This window comes from Sciurus vulgaris (genome assembly GCF_902686455.1).
Source record: "Sciurus vulgaris genome assembly, chromosome: 5".
NCBI classification, from domain to species: domain Eukaryota; kingdom Metazoa; phylum Chordata; class Mammalia; order Rodentia; family Sciuridae; genus Sciurus; species Sciurus vulgaris.
The window spans coordinates 115350636-115371066 of record NC_136465.1 but is presented as its reverse complement, the minus strand read 5'-3'; the positions used below and the strand labels follow the sequence as shown (position 1 = coordinate 115371066).

Sequence of the window (20431 nt, the reverse complement as noted above, 5' to 3'; positions counted from 1 at the left end):
CTGGGAAGTACAGGTATGCCCTGGGAAGCGTGTGGCTCTGATCTTTTGTGAATAAGGTATTAACTCCTATAAAAGTTTATAGAAATTCTTTATTATAGACAAAAATAGACTCTCTTTTTCCCCCTATTCTTGTGATCCCACTCTGATATCTGCTCAGAGGGGAGGGAGTGACTTGCTCCCCAGACTTCCCTTCGCCCTGCCATGCTGGGACCTGTAGCTGGGTGGAGCTGGCAAGGCCTGGTTCCCCTCCAGGGCTGATGTTTTCCTGCAGGTGGGGCTGTGCTGATATCCTTCAGGGCTTGACTGCCAATGCCTCCTCACCCCTCACACCCCCATCTCGGCCTTCTCTCACTTGCAAGGTCATCTCATGGGCCCGTCCACTTAGCTTAGCTAGCTGGGGTAGCGGGGAAGAGCAGTGGCCCAGGCCACTGCCCATTCCCCATTCCTCAAGGAGGGTGCTGGCTCCTGGTTTGGGGCTAGGGGAAGTGAGGGCTGTGGGGTGCTGGAAGGGACGCAGTGTTGATGTGGGCTCTGAGCTTGTGGCTTTCTTTCACTTCCTCTGGCCTAGTAGAACTTTGGTGATAAAGGTGACAATGGCGCCTGCAGGCTGATCCGGGTCAAGCTCTGCAAAGAGGTGACACACATTCTCCCAGGGGCTGCCCGGCTTCTTGGCCACGAAACCAAAGATCCTATGGGGACAAAATCAGGAAGGGGAGGGGCCTTTGCATCCCTTCCACAGAGGAATGTCCCTGGCTGGGGGTGTGGCGGGGGGGGGCACAGATTCATGCCAGGGTTGGGAAGGATGGAGAGACCCTGTCCCTTGGAGAGAAGGATTGGGCTTGTGGGGAGGCTTACTTGGAGGTGGTCCCGTCTAGATTGGTCCATCTGCAATAAGGGAAGAATTGTGAAGAAGTACAGCCCAGGGCGCAGATACTGCAGAAGGGGCTAGGGCTTAGAGGGACCATCACCTGCGGTCCTGAGGGTCAGTGCTGGAGAAGGTGATGCTGCTCACTGGGTAATGGCGACGAAAGAAAAGCCTGCAAGGAGGGTGTGGGGAATGAAGGTTATATTCCAAAATCTGGGCTCCTAAGGGCTTTACATGGGCTTTCCCAGGGGCAAGCACCAGACTCACTTCCTTTGGTTGTCTGTCAGTGTAATGCCCTGAGCTGAGACCTTGAAGTGGACAACAGCTGGTGTTGGGCGGGGGCTGCAGCTCAAAGCTGCAGAGCTGGCCCTGGCCACGGCTTGGGGGCCAGTCAGTGACTCTGTCTCCACTGAGGTCAGGTACAGCACACTGCATGCTAGGAGGGCAGGAAGTAGGTCAGGAAGGGAGCATGGTGCCTAGGTCTTCTATCACCCGCTTAGTTTCACACCTCACCAGCTCTTCATTTTCCCCAGCCGGTGCTGTCGAAATGCACTAGAGTCACTTAGGAGGTAATCTAGAGAGTCAGGAACACGGGGAAGAGGCCTGAGGATCTGCATTCTCTGCCTTCCCTCACGGAGATTCCCATGTTTATAATACTTGAGAACCTAAACCCGGGGCTGGGGCTGGGCTCAGGGACAGAGCGCTTGCCTAGCATGTGTTGAGGCTCTGGGTTCAATCCTCAGCACCACATTAAAAAATAAATAAAATGAAGGTGTGTCCATCTACAACTCTTTTAAATTTATATTAAAAAAAAGGAAAATCTAAACTAGGGACTTCCTTCCCCACCCCCTAATTAATATGGGGCTCTCCCACCTTCATGGGTTAACTGCATCTGCCAGGGCCTATCACCCAAGGCCTTCGGTGGCCACCCCATTCACAATGCCCCATTTGGGGCTCAGAAAGAGGGAGAGGAAAGAAAGGTCTCTACCAGCTCCCTGACGGAGGAGGTCTGCTGCTGTGCTCATGTTGGTGGGCACTGGAACCTCAGGAGTCTCTTCCAGAGGATCTGAGAGAAATGAGGGGCAACAGGGAAGGTTCAGGAGGGAGAAAGCTTCCCCAGTTGCTGGATAACACCTTCCATCCCAAAGGAAGGCCAGGACCTCTGGATTCTCCCTTTGGCTACAGGAGTGAAGAGAGTGGGGAACACCCACCTTTGCTGGGAATGCGCAGGCAGCAGGGCAGGGAGATGGGGGAGATGGAGTGTTGGGAGACCAGGGCGGACAGGCTGCCTGTAGGGAAGGAGGTGAGAAAGTCCTGAGTGCCTGCAGATACCCAGCTCTCCCTTCCACCTTCCTGAGATGCTTTGGCCTTTCCCTAAACCAGCCACAAGGAGCCTTCCCTGGGCTCCTGCTTCTCACCGAAGTAGGGTTCGCTGGGACAGCCCTTGATTTTCACCCCTTTGGGCCCAGTCTCAATGAGGAAATGGCGCACTAGCTGTTCCAAGGGGTCTCCTGAGATGACAGGAGGGGAGAAAAAAGTAAGGCTTTACCAGATTCCAGGCTCCCAGCTTCTCCCCTGATGGGAGTCTCCTGAGCAGCAGGGGTCATTTCCTGCCTCTCCCCATCACTCGTGTCCCTCCTTGCCTCTGTAGTTGCCCCCACTCCACTCCTGCCCCCTTAGCCTTGGGCATTTTGTACCTTTCCAGGCCTGGGCACTGGGTGGAGGTGTAGCCACCTTGAGGGCCAGCCCGTAGGCTCCTTGGAATGAATGACTGTCCCTGATCAGGAAGGCCCCAGGGTCCTTGTCTTTCAGCATGGCAATGGCTGTAAGGCAGTGGGTAGGGGGCAGCAGAGAATTTACACAGTAGATCCACATACCTGTTCCTCTGCCAACAAGTACCCGAGGGCTCTTTTGACCTGATGGCTGTGGTAGGGGGATGTAGGAGTTGGGGGAATAGAACTTCAGAATTCATGGGAGCTTTGACAATGCTCAGTCTAACCGTGGGCTCAAAGCCCAGACTCACTGGCGGTAAGAGGCTTAGCTAAGGGTAAAGTCAGGGACTTCTACTCAGATGGGACTTCCAAGCCAGGACAGAAGTCCTGGAGGATAGGATGGGATGGGGGCAAGCTACCTTCTCACCTTGGTCACGGGACAGGTGTGGCTTGTACCAGAACTTAGATGTATCCTGGACAAACTTGACATTGCTTTGGTTCTCTTGTGTAGGGGGCTCTAGGACAGGGAGGGGCCAAATTCAGACCCCAGCCTGATTCCCAGGACTCCTCAGTGCCCCTCTCTGGGAGCTCTGGGAGAACGGGCTCTCCACATCACCCCACTTGCTCTCAAGACCTTTATACCTGGGGTTTGGGTTGTATTATCCGGGAGCAGAGGTGCGAAGGTGACATGGTGACTGGTGCCTCTGGTTGGTGGTGATGCCTGCTCTAGACTCCAGGGTCCTGGTTGTTGCCCAGACCCTAGTAGATGGCGTTTCTCAGGAAGTGGAGGCTGAGTGGGGCCATTGGTGTCATAGGATGCAGCGAGGGGGAAGGCAGGTGTGGGTGAGCTCTGAGGTGGCTCTGGGCTGGCCACAAGCCAGGGCATCTGAGTAGGCACAGGGGTGAGGGGAGACCCATCTGGGCTGTCTGGGGGGCCTCGAGGGCCCTGCCAGGGGGCATGGCGGAGACCAGGCAGTGTAGTGGGCACAGGGCCCCGAGGACTGGCACTGTCTGAGTGGCCCCCTGGGCTTCTTTCCTGAGGCCAGTCATTGGGTGAGCGGGGAGGGGAAGCTGGGGAGAAGGGGCTAGGACTCCGGGGCTCAGGCCCACTTCTAGCTGGCAGCTCAGGAGCCTTTTCAGTGCCTCCTTGGGAAACAGGGGGCAAGGCCTCGCCAGGACTTAATCTCTGAGTGGGTGCCAAGGTGGGGGACCTGGTGTCCTGTCTTCGGGTGCTGCTGGGTGGAAGGGTAGATGGGTCAATAGAGTCCCTGCTTTGGGCTGCCCGCACCCCAGCACTGCCTGCCCGAGCAGCCCCAGCCCCTCTGCATACCTTTCCTTGCCCTGGACTGGGCTGCTGGTGTGCAGGGGTGTAGAGGGACCAGACAGCTCTGAGGAGGCACTGCACTGGGCATCTCGGGGAGACCGAGGCAGTGTGCTGTGTCCACTGGGGCCCTCCCTCCAGGACAATGACTCAGGGGACTCCACTGTGAAGGGAAGAAAAAGGACTGTGAGCAGGGTCCCGCTCTTCTGTCTGGCTGAGTTCTTTTTCATCCTGTGCCCTCTTGGCTTCCCCACCATCTTCTAGAACCCTCCTCCACCCTGTGCACTCCCATTCCAGTGCCCCTCACCTGCAGATGCTAAGGGTCCTGCTGAGGCCAGGTGCCCAGGCAGTGGGTACTTATCCCCTTCCTCTTCTGCGGGGATCTCATAGCTCAGCTTCCTGGGTTGTGGGTAGGGTGGGCTGCCCGGCGAAATGGAGCCAGTCCGTGGTGAGTGGGCGCTAGGGCTTGGATACCCTCTACCCTCACTTGGAGGTCCACAGCTGTGAGGCACCCGGCCATATGCTGGGCAGTAGCTGGGAACTGCTCCTCCATAGCCATAGGTCACCAGGGCAGGGTACCCTGGATGCCCATACCTGCCTTCTGGGCACATGGCATAGGAGCAGCCCTCATGCCCTTCTTCGCTTGCCTTGTGTGGCTTCAGGCAGCTGTAGTCAGGCATCGGGGCATGGTGATGCCCACAGGAAGGCACCAACAGAGGCAACGGGTGCCCAGGCCGTACTGGGTGCAGGAGAGGTTTGCCAACCTCGCTGGCCCACCCCTCTCCAGCCTCCCTCTCCAGCCGCAGTCCGTACAGGGCTGCCGTGGGCAGTGCCAGCTTCTCCTCACATGCTGGGCATGAGCATAAGGCAGAAACCCCTGGGTCCTCCAAGATCACCACCTCCCGGTATCCTGGAGAGCGGTAGCCGAAGTCCCCATTGGCTGGTTTCCCCAGCTCGGGTGGGTAGGGGTATGGCCCCTCAGACAGTGATCGGCAGAGGCGCCTCTTTTCCACAGAGGTCTCAGCATAGCCCTGGGGGGGTCCCTCATAGCCCCTGTAGGGCACCCGCTGCCTCTCGAGGGTTCCCTCTGGCCTGTAGTAGCCCCCATTGGGGATCCCACAGGGTTCCCGGTAGCCCTGGCGGCAGGAGCAGTGGCGGCTGAGGCCAGGTCTGTGACCTGAATACATTCCCAGGAGGGGGCCTCCGCCCATGGGGGGCTGCTCCTCATCATCTAGGATGGCCGTCTCACGCCCTGCCCCGCGGCCCCCACTGGTCACGCCACAGCCTCCCAGGAGGCGATCGAGCTCCTGCCGTTCTGCAGCCGACGGGGGCGGTCGGCCAGGGGATTCGGCAGTCGGCTCCGTGGTCAGCGTGGAGGAATGGCCAGAGTCACTGCTGACAGAGAGCATAGGGGGTGCGGGTGGCTCTGGAGAGGGTGCCGGTGGGGTCTGGCGCGGGGCACGCTGCACCTGAGCATAAGGACTGCCATCCAGAGGACCCCGCGTGTGGGCCAGCGAGCCTGAGTGGGGAAGAGGGAGGGAGGTAATAAGCAGGGACAGCACTGGAAACTGCACGGGGTCACTGCCTGCCTTGGGAGGGGGATCTGCGTAAGAGGAAGGAGCGTGCTCCCGACCCCCACCACCACCCCAGCCCCGGGCGCTCTGCACACCGTCCACACTGTCCTCGTGGTGCTGGTTGAAGTTCTCATATGAGTCCCAGCGCACGGCAGGCTCTGTGGTGTTGTAGTCCACAGAGACCGAGGGGTCATTCCGCGGGATGTTGCCTGGGGAAAGGCAGCCCAGGACTTGAGGATCAGGGGACGGAAGACTTCAGCTCCCACCCAAGCCCCACTCTTACCTTTGATCTTCTCGGGGCTCGAAGAGAAAACGAACTCCACTGAGGCTTGGAAGGGGAACCTCTCATCTGCCGGGGGTGTACAGTGAGGAGCAGGCCCCTGCTGGCACCACCCTGCCCTGTCCTGACACCTGACAGCCCTCACTGGGTGCCCCTGGGTGGCTGGCTTTGACTCACCTGCCCAGGCCTCGTCCAGTTGGTCCTTGGGGAAGGTGAGTCGTGGTCCATGGATGGTGCACGTGTGGAACTGGACTCGGAACACAAGGGTCCGGTCTGTCCCATGGTTGCCCTTGTGATAGCAGGTTACCTGGGGGAGGGTAGGAGGCCTTCACATCCACTTTGCCTCTTCAGTTTCTCCTCCCCAGGGAATGTCCAGTCACAACTTCTGCCATGCCTTAATTTTAAGGTGAACTTTTCATCTAGGGGACTCCCCCCGCCCCATTTTTTATTTTTATTTTTTGGTACTGGTGATTGAACCCAGAACTTAACCACTGAGCCACATCTCCAACACTTTTTTATATTTTATTTAGATAGGGTCTTGCTGCTAAATTGGTGAGGCTGGCTTTGAACTCACGATCCTCCTGCCTTAGCCTCCGGAGCCACTGGGATTACAGGAGTGTGCCACTTGTGCCCAGCTAGGGGACTCCTTTCTTTGCTCTCCAGTCTGTCTTGAACTGATGACTCACTAGGTGACTATGCAGCTGGCAAGATGGCCTCTCCACCCCTGCATCCCCAGTACTCTCCTCATTGCAAGAACCCCCTCACCATGACATCGCCTTTGAGAAGGAGGGCTGGCTCCAGGCTGATGCAAAGCTGCTGGGGACCAGGGCCTGCAATGTGACTGTGAGGCAGAGAGATGGTCAGAGACATTCTGGGCTGGGCAGAGGTGGGCAGCACAGTCAGGAGGAGCTGGGAGGTCACAGCCAGGCATGAGGGAGACTTTTAGCTAAGCCTCAGGCTCCCATCTGTCAAGTGGGTTCCCTCGTGGTATTTGTTCTCAGGTGCAGTGGCTAGAGCTGGGAGCCCAGGTCTGGGGGGGCCGGAGAGGCAGGAATCCAGGGAGCAGGGGAGGCCAAGCCCTGCCATTCGGGCCTGGGAACAGAGCACTCACTAGACTCCAGATGTGTAGACAAGCTGCATGGACTGGTATATTTTGAGGAAGGGCTGGAAGCCTGGAGGGCAGAGAAGACACAAAAGGAATGTGGAATGGGGTGGGAGGTGGCTCTCCCCATGGAGGACACCTCAGGGGTCTCACCTGTGTTGGGTTCAAAGGGTGGCAGCATGGGCACAAGCACATAGTGCAGGAAGAGAGGGCTGCTGTTCATTCTGATGGAGCCAGACAGCAGCCCACTGAAATAGCTGATATATCTGGTGGGGGAATGTCAAAGAGAATATAAGTTCCTCCCTCTGGAGGGATCCTTGTAGCATTTCAACTATGTATACCCCCCACCCAACCTTGGAAGGCTTGCCCTTCACAGCACTTCCCTCCCATCTTCCAGCTTATCAGAAAATTCTTCATTGCATCTAACCTCAATCTCTCTTGCTGCCTTAAATGTGTGACACGTGCTGTTCCCTCGTCCTGGAAAGCTCTTCCCCTAGATCTCTGCTTCATGGTATAGAGGCCTTGGCTGTCCTGCACATCTCTTGGCACAAGGCTCAGCCTCATTTTCTTCATAAAAATTATCAGCATCCAATACGATATATTATTTCTATTTATTCACAGGCTTGTTGCCTTCTATTCCACTAGCACGATCAGGGACCTAGTTTGTTCTGAATTCTCAACAGCCCAATGCCTGGCACAGAGGAGTTGCCTGATTATGGTGTGCTGCATGAATGAGAGACCCTGGCCCATTCCCACCCAGGCTGCTCACCGGCGCTGGGAGGGCTGCAGTTCTGTGGCCACCTTGTCCTCGCAGAATTTTCGCATGGTAAGAGTAGCCAGTGCCTGGTCTGCCCTGGGGAAAGCAAGGCCAGTGTGGTGGGTGAGAGGCTGGTCTCCATCCTGGCTTCCCACCTCTAAGCCCCAGGAAGGAAGAAACCACGATCCCCTCAATCTAGAGGAAGTATGGAGTGGTGTGATAGAGAGAACTAGAAGGACTATGGAATAGTCACTTTACTAGTTATTGGGCCTCAGGCAATTGTTCCCTGGACTTGACTTTCCTCATCTGTAAAATGGGCCAGTAAGATCATGTTGTGGGTTGAGCTATGTCCTTTCCGAAGATATGTACCTCAGAATGTGACCTTATTTGAAAACAGGGTCTCTGCAGATGTAATTAGTTAAGATGAGATCGTGCAGGAGCAGAATAGGCCCTTAATCCAATGTGACTGGTCCTTATAAGAAGAGGAGACACAGGGACACAGACACACACCATGTGATGACAGAGGCAGAGGTTGAAGTGAAGCAGCTGCTAGCCAAGGAATGCCAGGGATTGCCAGCCACCACCAGAAGCTAGAAAGAGGCAGGAAAATATGGTACCCAGATTCACAGAACAAACTCTGACACCTTGATTTTGGACTTCTAGTCTTTAGAACTGTGAGACAATAAAGTTTTATTATTTTAAGCCACCCAGTCTGTGAAACTTTGTTATATTACCTCTAGGAAACTTATAGCACTTGCTGGAGATTGCAGTGATATGCAAGTGACAAAAGGAGGGGCAGGCACCAAGTCTACAGTGAAGGGCTCTTGAGCAAAGAGTTGGGTCTACAGAGGGTCAACTGTAGAGGGTAAAGGGGCTATTGAGGTGCTGGGGTCCTCACCCTGCAGAGATCTTGCTATAGTGCATGTAGGCAGACACGATGACTCCGAGCTTGCCTTTGCTCCCCTGAGAGACAGAGAGACAGGGATAGAGGGCCTTCTGGGCCTCCAGGCTGAGGGAGCCCACCCCTGTGACTTGGAGGTTCCAGCCCACCTTGCAGTATAGTACCACCACGTGCTGTGGGTCAGCACTGAGCCACGTCTCCATGGCTTTGCAGATGGAGCACAGTTTGTCCAGAGGTGGGGCATGCAGCTCAGGCCAGCCAAAGTCCTGGACCTGGGGAGTGGAGGGGTATAATTGGTGGGAAGGTCACTAACAAAGAGGGATGGGTGGGGTAGAAAAGGGACAAGATTCAGGGGCCTGCTGGTTGTCTACAACAGTCTCAGCAGTTACTTTACTGACAGTGGGCACTGCTTTTGGGGGTATCTTAAGTAATATGTCATATGGGAGAATGCTTACGAATGAATTGGATACTATTAATAATGGGGAGTCTGGGATTTCCTGGGGTGGGGTTGTTGATTCAGTTTAATGTCAGAGCAGATCATTTTCCCTACCTTGGGGTTCAGGCGGGTAAGGTCATGCCTTTTCTCTGAAAGGTTGAAGAGCTGAAATGAAGGGGAACCTTTAGATGGCAGTGACCTCAAAGAGCGAAGTGAGACGGAGATGGAACTCACAGTAAGAGGCCAGGCCCCATCTGTCAGGCCCGGTTGGCTGCCTTCCAGGATTCAACACCAGCTCCACGCCTGGCCCCGCCCCCATACTCTGGCCCCGCCCCTGGGGCCTCGCCTCAGGGATTGACGTCAGTGGGCAGTCCCGCCCATATGGACCTCTCAGTCTTCTCATTGGTTGGCTCTGGCCAGCCCTGTCCCTCACCAGGTACTTGTCCCGGTGCTTGGATTGCAGCACGTGGGCCAGCTCGCGCAGGTGGCCCCGGTGTCGCTGCTCGTCTGGCCGAGCAGGGAAGGAGGCGGCCAAGATACGCTCCGTCACGTAGGTGAGGTCCAAGTCCCAGCGCCGCTCCATGAGTGGGTCCAGGCTGAAGCTCCTGCGGAGGGGCGAAGCTGACGTCAGAACAGAGGCGGGGCACCGCGGTTATGGGAAGGTGTCTGAAGATGGCGGGTGGGACCTACTTGGGTCCTAAGGGGGGTTGGGTAGGCCCGGAGGGAGAGTTCCGTTTAGGGATGGGGGGCTTTTTTGGGGGGCACTGCCCCGGGCTGAGATATAGGCTGGCAGAAGGGGGTCAGGCGGACTCGCCCCTTCCCACGGCCCCGCACCTTCACTTACCGGGGCAGAGTGCTGCGCTGCCTTGAGTGGTTCAGAGACTTGGTGGATCCCTGGTAGATGAGAAACCGTGTGAGGACATCTCTTTGGGTGCCCCCATTCTAGCTTCCCCAGTCCAGAGTTCCATGAGCTTTAGTCCTCAGGAATCCAAGGTTCTTAACTCCAGAGCTACCTGTCCCCGCTCCACACACCCCCTCCCTCCCGCATCACCTTACCAGGTGCTCTATGCGCCTTACTGGGGCCGTGTTTCGCCGCTAGAGGGAGATGGGGGAGAAAAAGGAGGGGTTAGGACAGGGACAGGGACCAGTCTGGGCCTGGGAATAGTGGGAGGGCAGACCAGTGTCCACCCTCTGGGCAAGGAGAATGGAGTCCAACCCCCAGCAGGCTCAAGAGGACAAGAACAGCAGAGAACTCATTTTTTCCTTTCCAGTCAGGTAACCAATACCCACAACACTTCAATCTATGTAACCTCCTGGGGGCCATCTCCCAGGCCACCAGATCTTTGGACACCAGGGAAAGTTCCTTGATTTCTTGGCTGCATCCCAGAGCACACTCACCAGCTCCGCCGGGGGCAGGGCCTGACAGGAGGAAGTCACCTGGAAGGAGACCCAAATAATGGACTGAGCGCCATGGGTCCTCCTGGGCTTGAGGATGGGCAACGCTCGGCTTCAGCAAGAAGGTGGAGGGGCTGTCAGTGGATGGGCTCCCGCTGAGGTTCCTCTATTTAAGGGAGCCTCCCTCTGGCTTCTCAGTCCCCCACCCCATGGGCCCCCCACTTGTTGCTCTTGGCTCTCAGCCCCCTGCCCAACAGACCCCCCATTCATCCAGCTGCAGGACAGGAGTTATATATAGAGCCATGCAGGCAGGCCATGGCCAGGGGCGGACACTGGCCTCTTTCACCGGGAGACCCCGCCTCTGGGCACACAGCTCCCCCAAGCCAGCTCCTAGGCTCTGGGACACCCCCCACCCTGCACTACAGGAGGACAACCAGGAAAGCTCCTCAGAGATGGGGCTGTGTCAGGTTCCCAATGGACAGTGGGTGCCATCTACGGCATGTGCTGGAAAGGCCCAGTCTTTCCAGGACCCAGGACAATGCATGCCCACCCAGGCATCCTGAGGACCTTTCCCCAGAGGGAAGGCACAGCCCATCCGGCTGCCCAGTCTTTGCAGTCCTGCTCTCTCCCCACCCACCCCACCCTTCCTCCTCCTCCTTCTCCTCCTCTTCCCCACCCCCCATCCTCTCGCCAGCTGCAGCCTGGGCACAGCACCAAGACAAACGCTGTCTCACTGTCCACCCGCCTGGGCCAGCCCTTCAGGGGTGGAGTAGGGTGGTTCTTAAAGGGCCCAGCACAGCACCCCTGCCACCCAGGAGGGGGTCACCAGTAGTGAGATGAGAGGGGTGGAAAGTGTGGCTGGAGAAGTCTATCTAGGGAGAAGGAACCCCAGCACCACCCCCACCATCAGGCAGAACCAGATACCTACCTTTGATTCACATTTTCTGTGTGTGGCCACCTTGCAGACTAGACAGAGAAGGGGAGGAGAGGCATTAGCAGGGGTGTGTGGGACCGTCTCCCAACTCCTAGACCCTAGACACAGACCCTGGGACTTCCAGGACTCCAGCTGTATTGGACTGCCAGGGGTAGAGGAACAAGGGCAGGGTCTGAGGGGCAGAGGGGTATTACTGCCCAGGCTAGGGAGTGGGGGTGCCCGAGGCCATGTTACAAGGTAGAGGGAGGAAGAGGGAAAGAAGCCCCTGGGGCACAGGTCTGGATGGGAAGGTAGTGTCCCAGGTTGTGGGTGTGTGTCACAGGGAGCCAGGGCTGATAAAGGGGGAGGCAGTTGCCTCCTGGCTACCCTGGTGCCTACCAAGAAGTGGCACACATACTGCACATTTCAGTTTATGTTGTGTGTTAGTCTCCAGAGTTGCATGGCTCAGTGGTGCTAGGTTGGGGGCGGGGGTCTCAGAGTCACAGGGCAGAGTGCCTCACCTCTGCAGGAGACTCCTGTCCCATCGATGGTCACTTTACACACTGCACACACTGGAGCTTTTTTCCGGAAAACCTTCTCTCGGAAGCTGTGTGGCTCAGCTTTCCTAGGCTGTGAGCAGGGGACGGAGAGAGGTGTGAGTCCCCAGTGGGCCCATTTCCGGGATTGGGCAGAGTCCTCGCCTTAGCACTGCACCGTTTTCCTCCTTCCTCCATCCCCATCAAGCCCCCAAACTCATGGACACACTTGGCTACAGCTCTTTCAGGGCAGTCATGGGGCCTGTCCTCAGTAGTGTTTGGAATGTGACCCCTTGCATCATGTCACCTTCACTAGGTCGGCTCCTCCCCAAGGGATCACTTAGGCCCCTCACGTGGCCCTGCTATGTGATGCCCTCATTGCTGCCAATCCAAACTCTAGGGCTTTCCTCCTGGTGAGGTGGGGGTGCTCTCTGACTCTCCTCCCATCTTGCCCTCCCCAGATGGAGGCCTGTGTGCAGTGAGCAGGAGGGTCCAGATGTGCGTCACCCAGCCTGAGCCAAGCCTGAGCCAATCCGCCAGGAGTCTGTTCCCCTGTCCCCATGCTCCAGGCAGCTGACCTGTCTCCCTCCCCCATGGTCAGAACAACATGTTTACTCTTTGTGCATTGAGGCGGCAGACAGCAATTGTGTAAGGAGTGGGGAGGGACAGGAATGACACTGGGGGAGGGCTGCCCAGCTGACTTGCTGCCTGGGGCTATAGTGAGCTCCTTGTCACTTGGGGTTCAAATGGGTCTGAAGGCATTGAATGAGGAGGGGATGGTCCAGGTGCCCTGTGTGGCCCAGGCCTATCCAGAGCCATCCCATTGAAGGTTCCCATTGCAGACTCCCATCACTGGTTCACTCCTTTCCATCCTGTGGGAAAAGTTTACCTTCTTGCTACTTTTCTCTTCTACCCATTTTCTCTTCTGGAATTCAAGACCCTGCTACCCGCCCTTCTCCTTGACCTGCCTGACCTAGTACTATCTATGCTGTCCAAAGCTCCTTCTTAGGGTTGAGATGAGAAATTGGGAATAGGAGTGATGGGGACCCAGGAGCACCTCTGCTCTTTTGATTATCCTTGGAACTCTTCTGGGCCTGACCAACCGTGTGAGACTCAAGAGGACACTTGGGTGCGCCTGGCAGCATTAATAGCACATGCAGAGGATGCCAGCCGGAAGACAAGCTCCAGGCTAAAGCTCCAGGCTAAAGCTCTCCCATCACCTGGCCTCCTTGCTGTCCAGTTCTGTGCAAGCTTCCCTATTTCCTATTTCCCCACCCTATTTCTCACCCTATTTCCTCCAAGCTTCCTGGGACAGGGAAGAGGCCTGATCTCTTAGCCCTGCTCTGGGGCTCCGGGACAGTGCCTGGCAGAGTTGCACAGTGAAGTGGAACTTTAGGGCTCAGTTTTTGGGGACAGGACTGCTGCAGGGCTGTCTCCAGGGCAGAGGGATAGAGAACTGAAAACAGACTGCAGGATTCCCTGTAGCCCAAACATTCGCTGCTTACACTTAGCCCTCGCCACCGTAAGGGGCAGAGGAATGAGGGGATGCGGGGCAAGGGAGAGAGCAGAGGAAGCTGGGAAGAGGGTCTGGCCTGAATCCTGTCCCTCCCGCTCTGCCCACACCTCCGCCCCTACCCCACCTTTGCCCAGCCGGCGGGCACTCCTACCCTGCTGGTGGCCCGGCTGCTGTCCCTCCTCCCCAGGGCTCTGAGCAGCCTCTCCACAGGGCTGCTGGACTTCATGGTGTCTGGCTGGCCGGGGTGCCGGCCCCAGGGCCTGAACAATGCTGGGGCCTGGCCGGGAACTTCCTGGAAGCAGCCTGGCGGAGGCAGTCGCTTCCCCTGGGTGGAGGGCAGGCTGTCTGACTGGAGTGAGGAGAAGCCTGGCCCTGGAAGTGGAGGGAAGTGCAGGCGGGAAGGGGGCAGGTCGCTGCTCCAGGAAGTGGGGGGGGGGGGGGGAGGATGTGGAGGAGGCCAGGAGATCAGATTCCCAGGATCTACCCTGCTGGGAGTGTCAGCCCCCTCCTGCTCTGGAGCTGCCCCAGACCCAGTGATCCACCCTATCCAGGGATCTGTGGTCCTGAGATCAGCCCCTGGTGGGGGCACAGTGGGAATTCAGGTCTTAGGGCAGGGCTCAAGGGCCCATGGGGAACACAGCGTTCCAGCCAGCCTTCTGGCCTGAAATCTAGGGTCCTTTGGGACTTCCTGTGGGAGGGATCAGAGCTGGGAACTTCTACCCTGCAGCCTAGGATTCAGTATCCTTAGGGTCAGGAAAAATGGGTCTGAGGGTCAACCTCCTGCCTCGATTTCACTGGTTGAGAAGTAAAAGGAAAACACACTGAGCCCTGGCAACCCACTCGGCAAGGCTGGGTTCAGCTGGAATACTGCCCTGCCTACAGGCAGGATCAGACTGCAGCGAAGCCTTCTGAGCCCTTCTGAGGACCCCAGCCGCTGTGCTCTACGCATGTCCCTCGCTCCCCAGCCCCTGACTTTGTTTCAGGCTCCATCTTACTGTCCCATACCCTGCATCTGAGGCTCCCCGCCCCAGACCCCAGCTCCAGAGCTCAACAGTCCCCAAGCTTGAGTACTACCTTCATGGCTCTTCTGGTTCTGCTCTCCTTCCTCAGGACCTGAGGACTGTCCCTGGGCCTGAGGACTGGACAGAAGGCCCCCCTCCCAATACATACTCCACTCCACCCTAGGAGGGAGGCCTCCTGCCTCCTGGGAACATGGCCAACTTCCTGTCCCAGGAGTCAAGGGAAGGAGGTGGTGGGGCCTTGGAAAGAGGGGGGGAGTGTAATCATCCTAAAACATAGGAGTTAATGACCCAGGGGTCTTCAGCTCCAAGCTCTGGACAGCAGCCCTTCAGACTGGATGTCGTTGTCACTTGAAAGATGGAGCAAATGTACCCCCCCCTCATTTGCATGGTATTAACTCAATGTCCCAGTGCTCAGGCAACTCCCCCAGCTCTGGCTTCTCCACAGGGCCCTTCAACTTCCCTCCTCTTCCCATGTGCCCTTCCAGATGTGGCACTGGTCTAATCCTGCATTCTCTGGGATGAGCTCTGCTTTGGGAGCCCACTTGGGACACTTCTGAGGACTTGCCTGGATTAGTCTAGACTGGGGCTTCTTCCTGGAAGCTCCAATTCTCTAGACCAGGAAGTCTGTCCCTAGGGTACCTTGACCAGAAGGTGGCATCTATGTGGCAGGACTTGGGCCCCCAGCCTGTGACTGAGTACTGGCTCTGCAACCTCCCTTGCCCCTGCCCAGCCCTGGCTGTGTCCCAGGACATTCTAGGGCCCTGGCCAGGTGGGCAACTGGGCCTGGCACGGGCCAGCACCAGTCCTGCTGGGGGAAGATGGGGCGCTGTGGCTGGGGCGTGAGGGTGGTTTATCTCTGCCCAGTCCTCTCCTCTGCTGCTACGGCACAGCCCTGACCAGGACTTCTCCAGCATGCTGCTTCCTACTTCTGCCTCAGGAGGAGCTTAAAGTCCCCTCAACTGGAATACATCCCCCCAAATCCTCCGACCCTCGCTGGTTTTAGACACTGCCTGCTCAGGCCCAACAAGGAGGTGACCCAGCAGTGACTGCAGCTAGGGGGGGCGGGGGGGGGGGGGCTCACTAAGTCTGTGCTGGCTGGTCGGAATCCTTGTGGCTTTGAATCCCTTCCCACCCTACAGAGCAACTCTCAAGAGAGAAGGGAAAAGGATCCCTGTGAGTCTACTTGTGAGGAAAAGTAGCTCACTGGGGGACCCCTGAGAAGGTACCATCAGACGCCCTTGGACCCTCATCCTCCTCCTGCCTGGAACATTCCAAAGCCTGTTCGCCTCTTCCCCAGCAGGGCCCCCTTTCACTCCAAAGCCTTGGGTTTGTTTGGAGAAACCCCTCCACCCACACCCTCCTTCCTGGAAATAGCTGTGGTTGGATGAGAGGCTGGGAGCTGGCCATGGAGGAGGGGTGAGGCCGGGGAAGGAGAGGGATGGAAGGCAGGGTGTATGGGTGTGCCCAGAGGACCTGGGGGCTGATGCCTGGGCTGAAGAGTCAAGTCAGCCTTAACCTGTGCTTGCTTTCTGCCTCAGTGTCCCAGATGGGAAGGATGAGTGGAAGGTGCTCGAATGTTCTGCCAGGCCAGGGTCCCTGCCAGCTGCGCGGGCTTTGTACAGCGTGTTCCCCGCGCTTGAGTGGCGCCGGGGGCACGAGCAGTGCGTGGAAGGACCATGCAGCTGCGCTCCGCGGTGTGCGAGGTCCGCACGCGGGAAGGCGGGAAGGCGTGGCGACCCCAGTGAGTGGGGCTGCGGCCGCGTCCCGCCCCCTGGTCACCTTCCGGGCCCAACTACTCTAGCTCACCAAGGCACCCCTTACGCTGCCCCGCGCCCCCTGGCGCCCGCCCCTGGGACTGCCTGCTCGGTGTGACGCAGAGGCCGCAGTTTGCCCGCCGGTCCTCCAGCCCGGCCACTCACCTGCGGGGGGCGCCCGGCAGGACGGGGGCGCGGCGGGGCGGGGCAGCAGCAGGGAGCGCCCCCGGGCCAGCCCATCTCAGCGGCCGCGCCGCGGGTCGCAGAGGAGGCGGCGACTGGGAGCAGGGAGCGGGGCGCTCGGCTGGTTCCCTCCCGCCCCCGCCGCGCCCTGCGCCCGCGGCCACCGCCTCCTCCCGCCCTCGCTGCTCCCCTCCTTCTCCCCGGGCTCCAATCCCCACGGTCCGCCGGCTCCCCGCCCCCGGCTGCCTCCTTTCTCCCCACCTTCTCCCGTGAACTCACAAAGAGCGGAGGGAAAGAGCGCGCGGTCTGGCAGAGGCGGGGGCCAAAGAGTCTCACAGACCGGAGACTGCTGGGGAGAGATTTGGAGAAGGGACGGGCCGGCCTCGAGAGGGAGAGACCCCGACACGGCGACACACAGCCGAGGAAGAGACTGACAGGCGGCACACAGGCCGAGAGAAACGCGTGAGCCAGACGCAGAAGAAAAGGTGGACATAGGGCTAGAAGGGGTGAGAAACAAGGGTACAGAGAACAGCCTGGAAGCCAAAGCCTCTCTTGGCTGGCCCTGCACGGGAGTGATGTGGGATCCCGCCTGACCCTCATCAGAACCACCTGCGGCCTGGTGGGGGTGCCGAAAATCAGGTGAGGACACCTGGTGTTCTCGTGTCCCAGGTTGCTGGATGCCGCTCCCCGGTCCTCTGCCCCACAGGAGACTTCTGTGCTTTTTCCAAAAGGACTCAGCTGAGGATTCCACAACAGGTTCAGGTGCCCCCCCGACCCCTGACCCCCAAGCAGCGCAAGTCGCTGACCCGTTGCCCTACTTTGGAGTTGACCATCATTCGCCCTAGGGGACTTCTGAGATCTTCCTTACTTTTAACGCAGGTCCCAGACTTCCCAAGGAAAGTTCTTCCTGTAGTCTAATCTCATTCCCTTCTTTTGCTCTGTCTGCATCTGGTACAGGATAGCAACTTATGTAATTCAGCTGATTTGAGTTGTGCCACCCTGGAGGGGAAGGTGGAGGGTAGGGATAACATGGGGATCTTCCTTGAAGCTTTGAACCCACTGCCATTCCTAATTCTTTAGTGTTCTTAGCAGCGAGCATTTACTGAAACTACTGTCCTGCTCTCACCCTTTCCACTGGGGTTTCCATGATGAAAACTGGAGGTGGGGGCTGGGGTTGTGGCTCAGTGGTAGAGCGCTTGCCTAGCGTGGGTGAGGCACTGGGTTTGGTTCTCAGCACCGAAAATAAATAAATAAATAAATAAATATCCATCAACAACTAAAAAAGATATTAAAACAAAACTGGAAGTGGGGTCTGAGAAACCAGTACCCAGGCTCAATGCCCAGTACCTGCCCAAAGCACCCTTCACCACGGACTCTGAGGCTTTTTGGGCCTCTCTGTCTCATCTCTCAACTGTGTCCTTTCTGTGCTCATCTTGTCTTTGGCAATGGCTGGGAAGTCTGGTTCTGATTACAAGGGGGTGGAGCACCTAATTCCAATGTGGTGGCAGGAATAGGCTGTGAAGCAGGGCATGGTGACAATGTGAGTCCCTCTCTCGAGACCAACGTTTGGGAGGGGGTAGATGAGGCCAGGACTGGGAAGGCTTGATCTTCCTGCTCTTGGCTGTGATAGTTTTCAACAGGCATTTTCAGAGGTTAGAGCCTGGTGTCATGGGGTCTGGAGGGAATGGATGGGAGGCACTGGGAGAGGCAGGAGTTAGCGGGGAGACAGGGAAAGAGGCAGGGGTTGGAGTGGTGAAGGGCAAGGGTGAAGAGGATTCCGTGTATTTTGGCAAGATCTAATTATGTAGTTGAGATACAGGAGGTATGGAAGTAGGCTTGTTTCTTTGGAGGCTGCAGCTTGCTCTTTGAACACTGTGCAGTTCTCAGCATTCCTCAGGGGTTTTGGCTGGGCTCAGGGATGCATGCTGTGGAAGGAAGTTCTGATCTCTAAAGGCAAAAAGGAATGTGGATCCGAGAGATTGGTAGAGCTGAAACTTCACACTCAGTTACTGGTATTCCTGCCCTTTCAGGAAGAGGAACTTTTGGGACTCCAAGGAATTATAAGGGGTCACAAGATGGGTAGCTGAACTCCCAGCTCAGGCTTGAGTTCTATTCAACCTAGGGATGGAGGGGAAGGAGATTGCAGGGAGGAAGCGGATGAGAGGTTGACAGTGGATTTTACAGGAGGTAGCTTGGGGGGCGGGGGGCTCATGGAACTAGGAAGGGTTTTTTTTTTTTTTTTTGGTACTGGGAATTGAGCCCAGGTGCACTCTACCACTGAGCTAAGCTACTTCCCCAGCCACTTTTGTTTTTGAGTTTGGGAGTATGCTAAATTGAGAGGCTGGCCTGGAATTTGCAATCCTCCTGCCTCAGCCTCCTGAGTTGCTGGGATTATAGGAACGTGCCACTCTGCCTAGCCAGGCATCTTGATTATCAGAGCAGTAGTTTCAGAAGTGGGAGGAGAAGAAAGCCAGGCTGCTGTTGATAGAGGTGAAACAAGATTTCAGGAATCCCCTCTGATCTCCCTCCATGCAGGTTTTCTTACCTTGACTCCGCAGAGGGAGGCCCATCTTGGTACCAAAAGCAGAACCTCCTCTTCCATGGTCTGGGGTGATCCCATGCCTGTAGCTGTGTGCACTTTGGGGGTGGGGTGACTGCAAGTGGAAGGTTTTGAGGGTATGGGGCTATCCTGATGGAAAGAAGACCACTGGGTCTGGAGAACTATGAGGGTTTGGATGCTGGGAACCAGAAGAGCGGGGGAAGGGGCAGAGTGACTCCAGAGGCGGATCTCTTGGCCCAGGACAGAGGGTGTATTGTCCGACTGTGAGGTTGCTGCAGCTGGGCGGGGAGCAGTAGTCTCTTCCAGACTTCTTTCTGGGGAGGCGGGAGGGTGAGAGGAGGGAAGGCAAGCCCACCCCCCTTGACTTGTGGCCCTGGAGGCTACCATGGTTGCTGAGAAACAAGACTTATTTGACAAACACTGCTTCCCTGGAGCAGATGTGTAGCTCGCTCACTTACCAAGAAATCAGATGCTGTGAGCTCGTAGCACTCCAGGTGCTGAACTGGGACTGTCATCGACTTGGGATCCAGAGCAGCCCTTGATTCTGTTAAAAGAAACCAGGCTCTGCCCTAGAGAACACATGCCAGCCAGCCCAGTGTCCACCCTTGTTGTGTAGGACACCTTTTCTGTACTTTCCCTACTCCTGCTAGCTCAGGATTTACAGGAGATTGTGGCAGAGGGCTGACTTGGGGACGGTCCACACATGGTTATGACTGAGGACACCACCATGCCAGAGCCAACTTTTAGTTGCCTGTTGGGACATAGTCCAGGGAGTTCCTGCCCTTTCTGTGTACCACGAGTCTCTTGATACACCTTTCCACTTTTTACCCAGACTTCTTCACAACTGGAGTGGCTCAAAAGGAAGACTGGGACCTGAGACACTCTTCTGGGGTGGAGCCACAACGAGGAGCTTTGCTATATAGGTTGCGCAGGTGCTCAAGCAGCGGCAACACCTGTCTCCCTAATACCAAGCACACTTCAGTGGCTCTCACATCACAGCTTGCTGAGCCTGTAATTCTGCCTCTTGCCAATTTTGGAGAACACTGGTCAGTGGACTTGCTAGAAGCCAGAAAAGCAGCTGCTTGGATTAGCCGGCAAAGTTAATTGTATTTGCTCCCAGCCCTCCTTCCACTTGGCTGTCCCCAAACTGGACTGGTTTCCTGGGCTCCTTTCTATGTTCCACCAGTTTGTGACCTCAGAGATTCTCTGCCACTGTCCTAACTCCTTTCCTGCCTTGAAACAATGACCAGCCTGTCCTTAGCTGTTTGGAAAATTCCCATTAAATCTCAGGTATGATTCAGGAGCAGCCTGCCATCCAGAACTGCAGCCACCAGAGGAGCACCTTGGTCTAGTAAGATGGCTTGTGAGGGTGGGGCCTTAAGAAGGAACTGCCCCAAGGACCTGATCATATCTTATGACCAAAATAAGCAGCACAGGACTACAGGAATGCTTGGGCAATAGAAGTTAACACAAGGAAAATGCTGGAGGGAGCTGGAAGCCAATTCCTGGTTCTGGGGCCTCATAAGCATTGAAGTACATTTTCCTTGGAACCCACCCTCTGCCTTTGCACAAAATGGTATCCAGTGCTGAATAATTTGAGATGG

At 56.9% G+C, this 20431-nt stretch overlaps 1 protein-coding gene across 13 annotated transcripts; it reads right to left on the bottom strand.

Annotated features, from left to right (window-relative positions):
• Positions 1–71: 71 nt before the first annotated feature.
• On the bottom strand, positions 72–17000 carry TNS2 (tensin 2). 13 transcript variants are annotated; one of them, XM_079140836.1, is made up of 29 exons: positions 16250–17000; positions 11778–11886; positions 11272–11309; positions 10347–10385; positions 10005–10043; positions 9793–9842; positions 9382–9553; positions 9063–9113; positions 8662–8784; positions 8510–8574; positions 7624–7707; positions 7008–7120; positions 6864–6924; positions 6518–6593; positions 5930–6059; positions 5756–5821; positions 5568–5702; positions 4206–5417; positions 3908–4061; positions 3220–3812; positions 3005–3094; positions 2563–2688; positions 2284–2376; positions 2077–2154; positions 1854–1931; positions 1133–1301; positions 969–1037; positions 856–885; positions 72–689 (listed from the first exon to the last, which is right to left on the bottom strand). In XM_079140836.1, exons 1-29 carry the CDS (start codon positions 16865–16867, stop codon positions 551–553), a joined length of 4800 nt encoding a protein of 1599 aa, XP_078996962.1. In that variant the 5' UTR covers positions 16868–17000; the 3' UTR covers positions 72–550. The 13 variants fall into 13 exon arrangements, with proteins under 13 accessions (XP_078996962.1, XP_078996963.1, XP_078996964.1 ...); XM_079140837.1 differs by having other exon boundaries at positions 3220–3809; XM_079140838.1 differs by having other exon boundaries at positions 5568–5681.
• Positions 17001–20431: the final 3431 nt, after the last annotated feature.

Bases quoted from the DNA above. Each gene is read 5' to 3' on its own strand.
- TNS2 (XM_079140831.1), bottom strand. From the start codon at position 16,867: ATGAGGGTCAGGCGGGATCCCACATCACTCCCGTGCAGGGCCAGCCAA. The intron at 11,887-16,249 runs GTGAGTGGCCGG...CCCTGCTCACAG, and splicing joins CTGCCGGGCGCCCCCCGCAG to CCTAGGAAAGCTGAGCCACA. The intron at 5,822-5,929 runs GTGAGTCAAAGC...CACCCCCGGCAG, and splicing joins ACTGGACGAGGCCTGGGCAG to ATGAGAGGTTCCCCTTCCAA.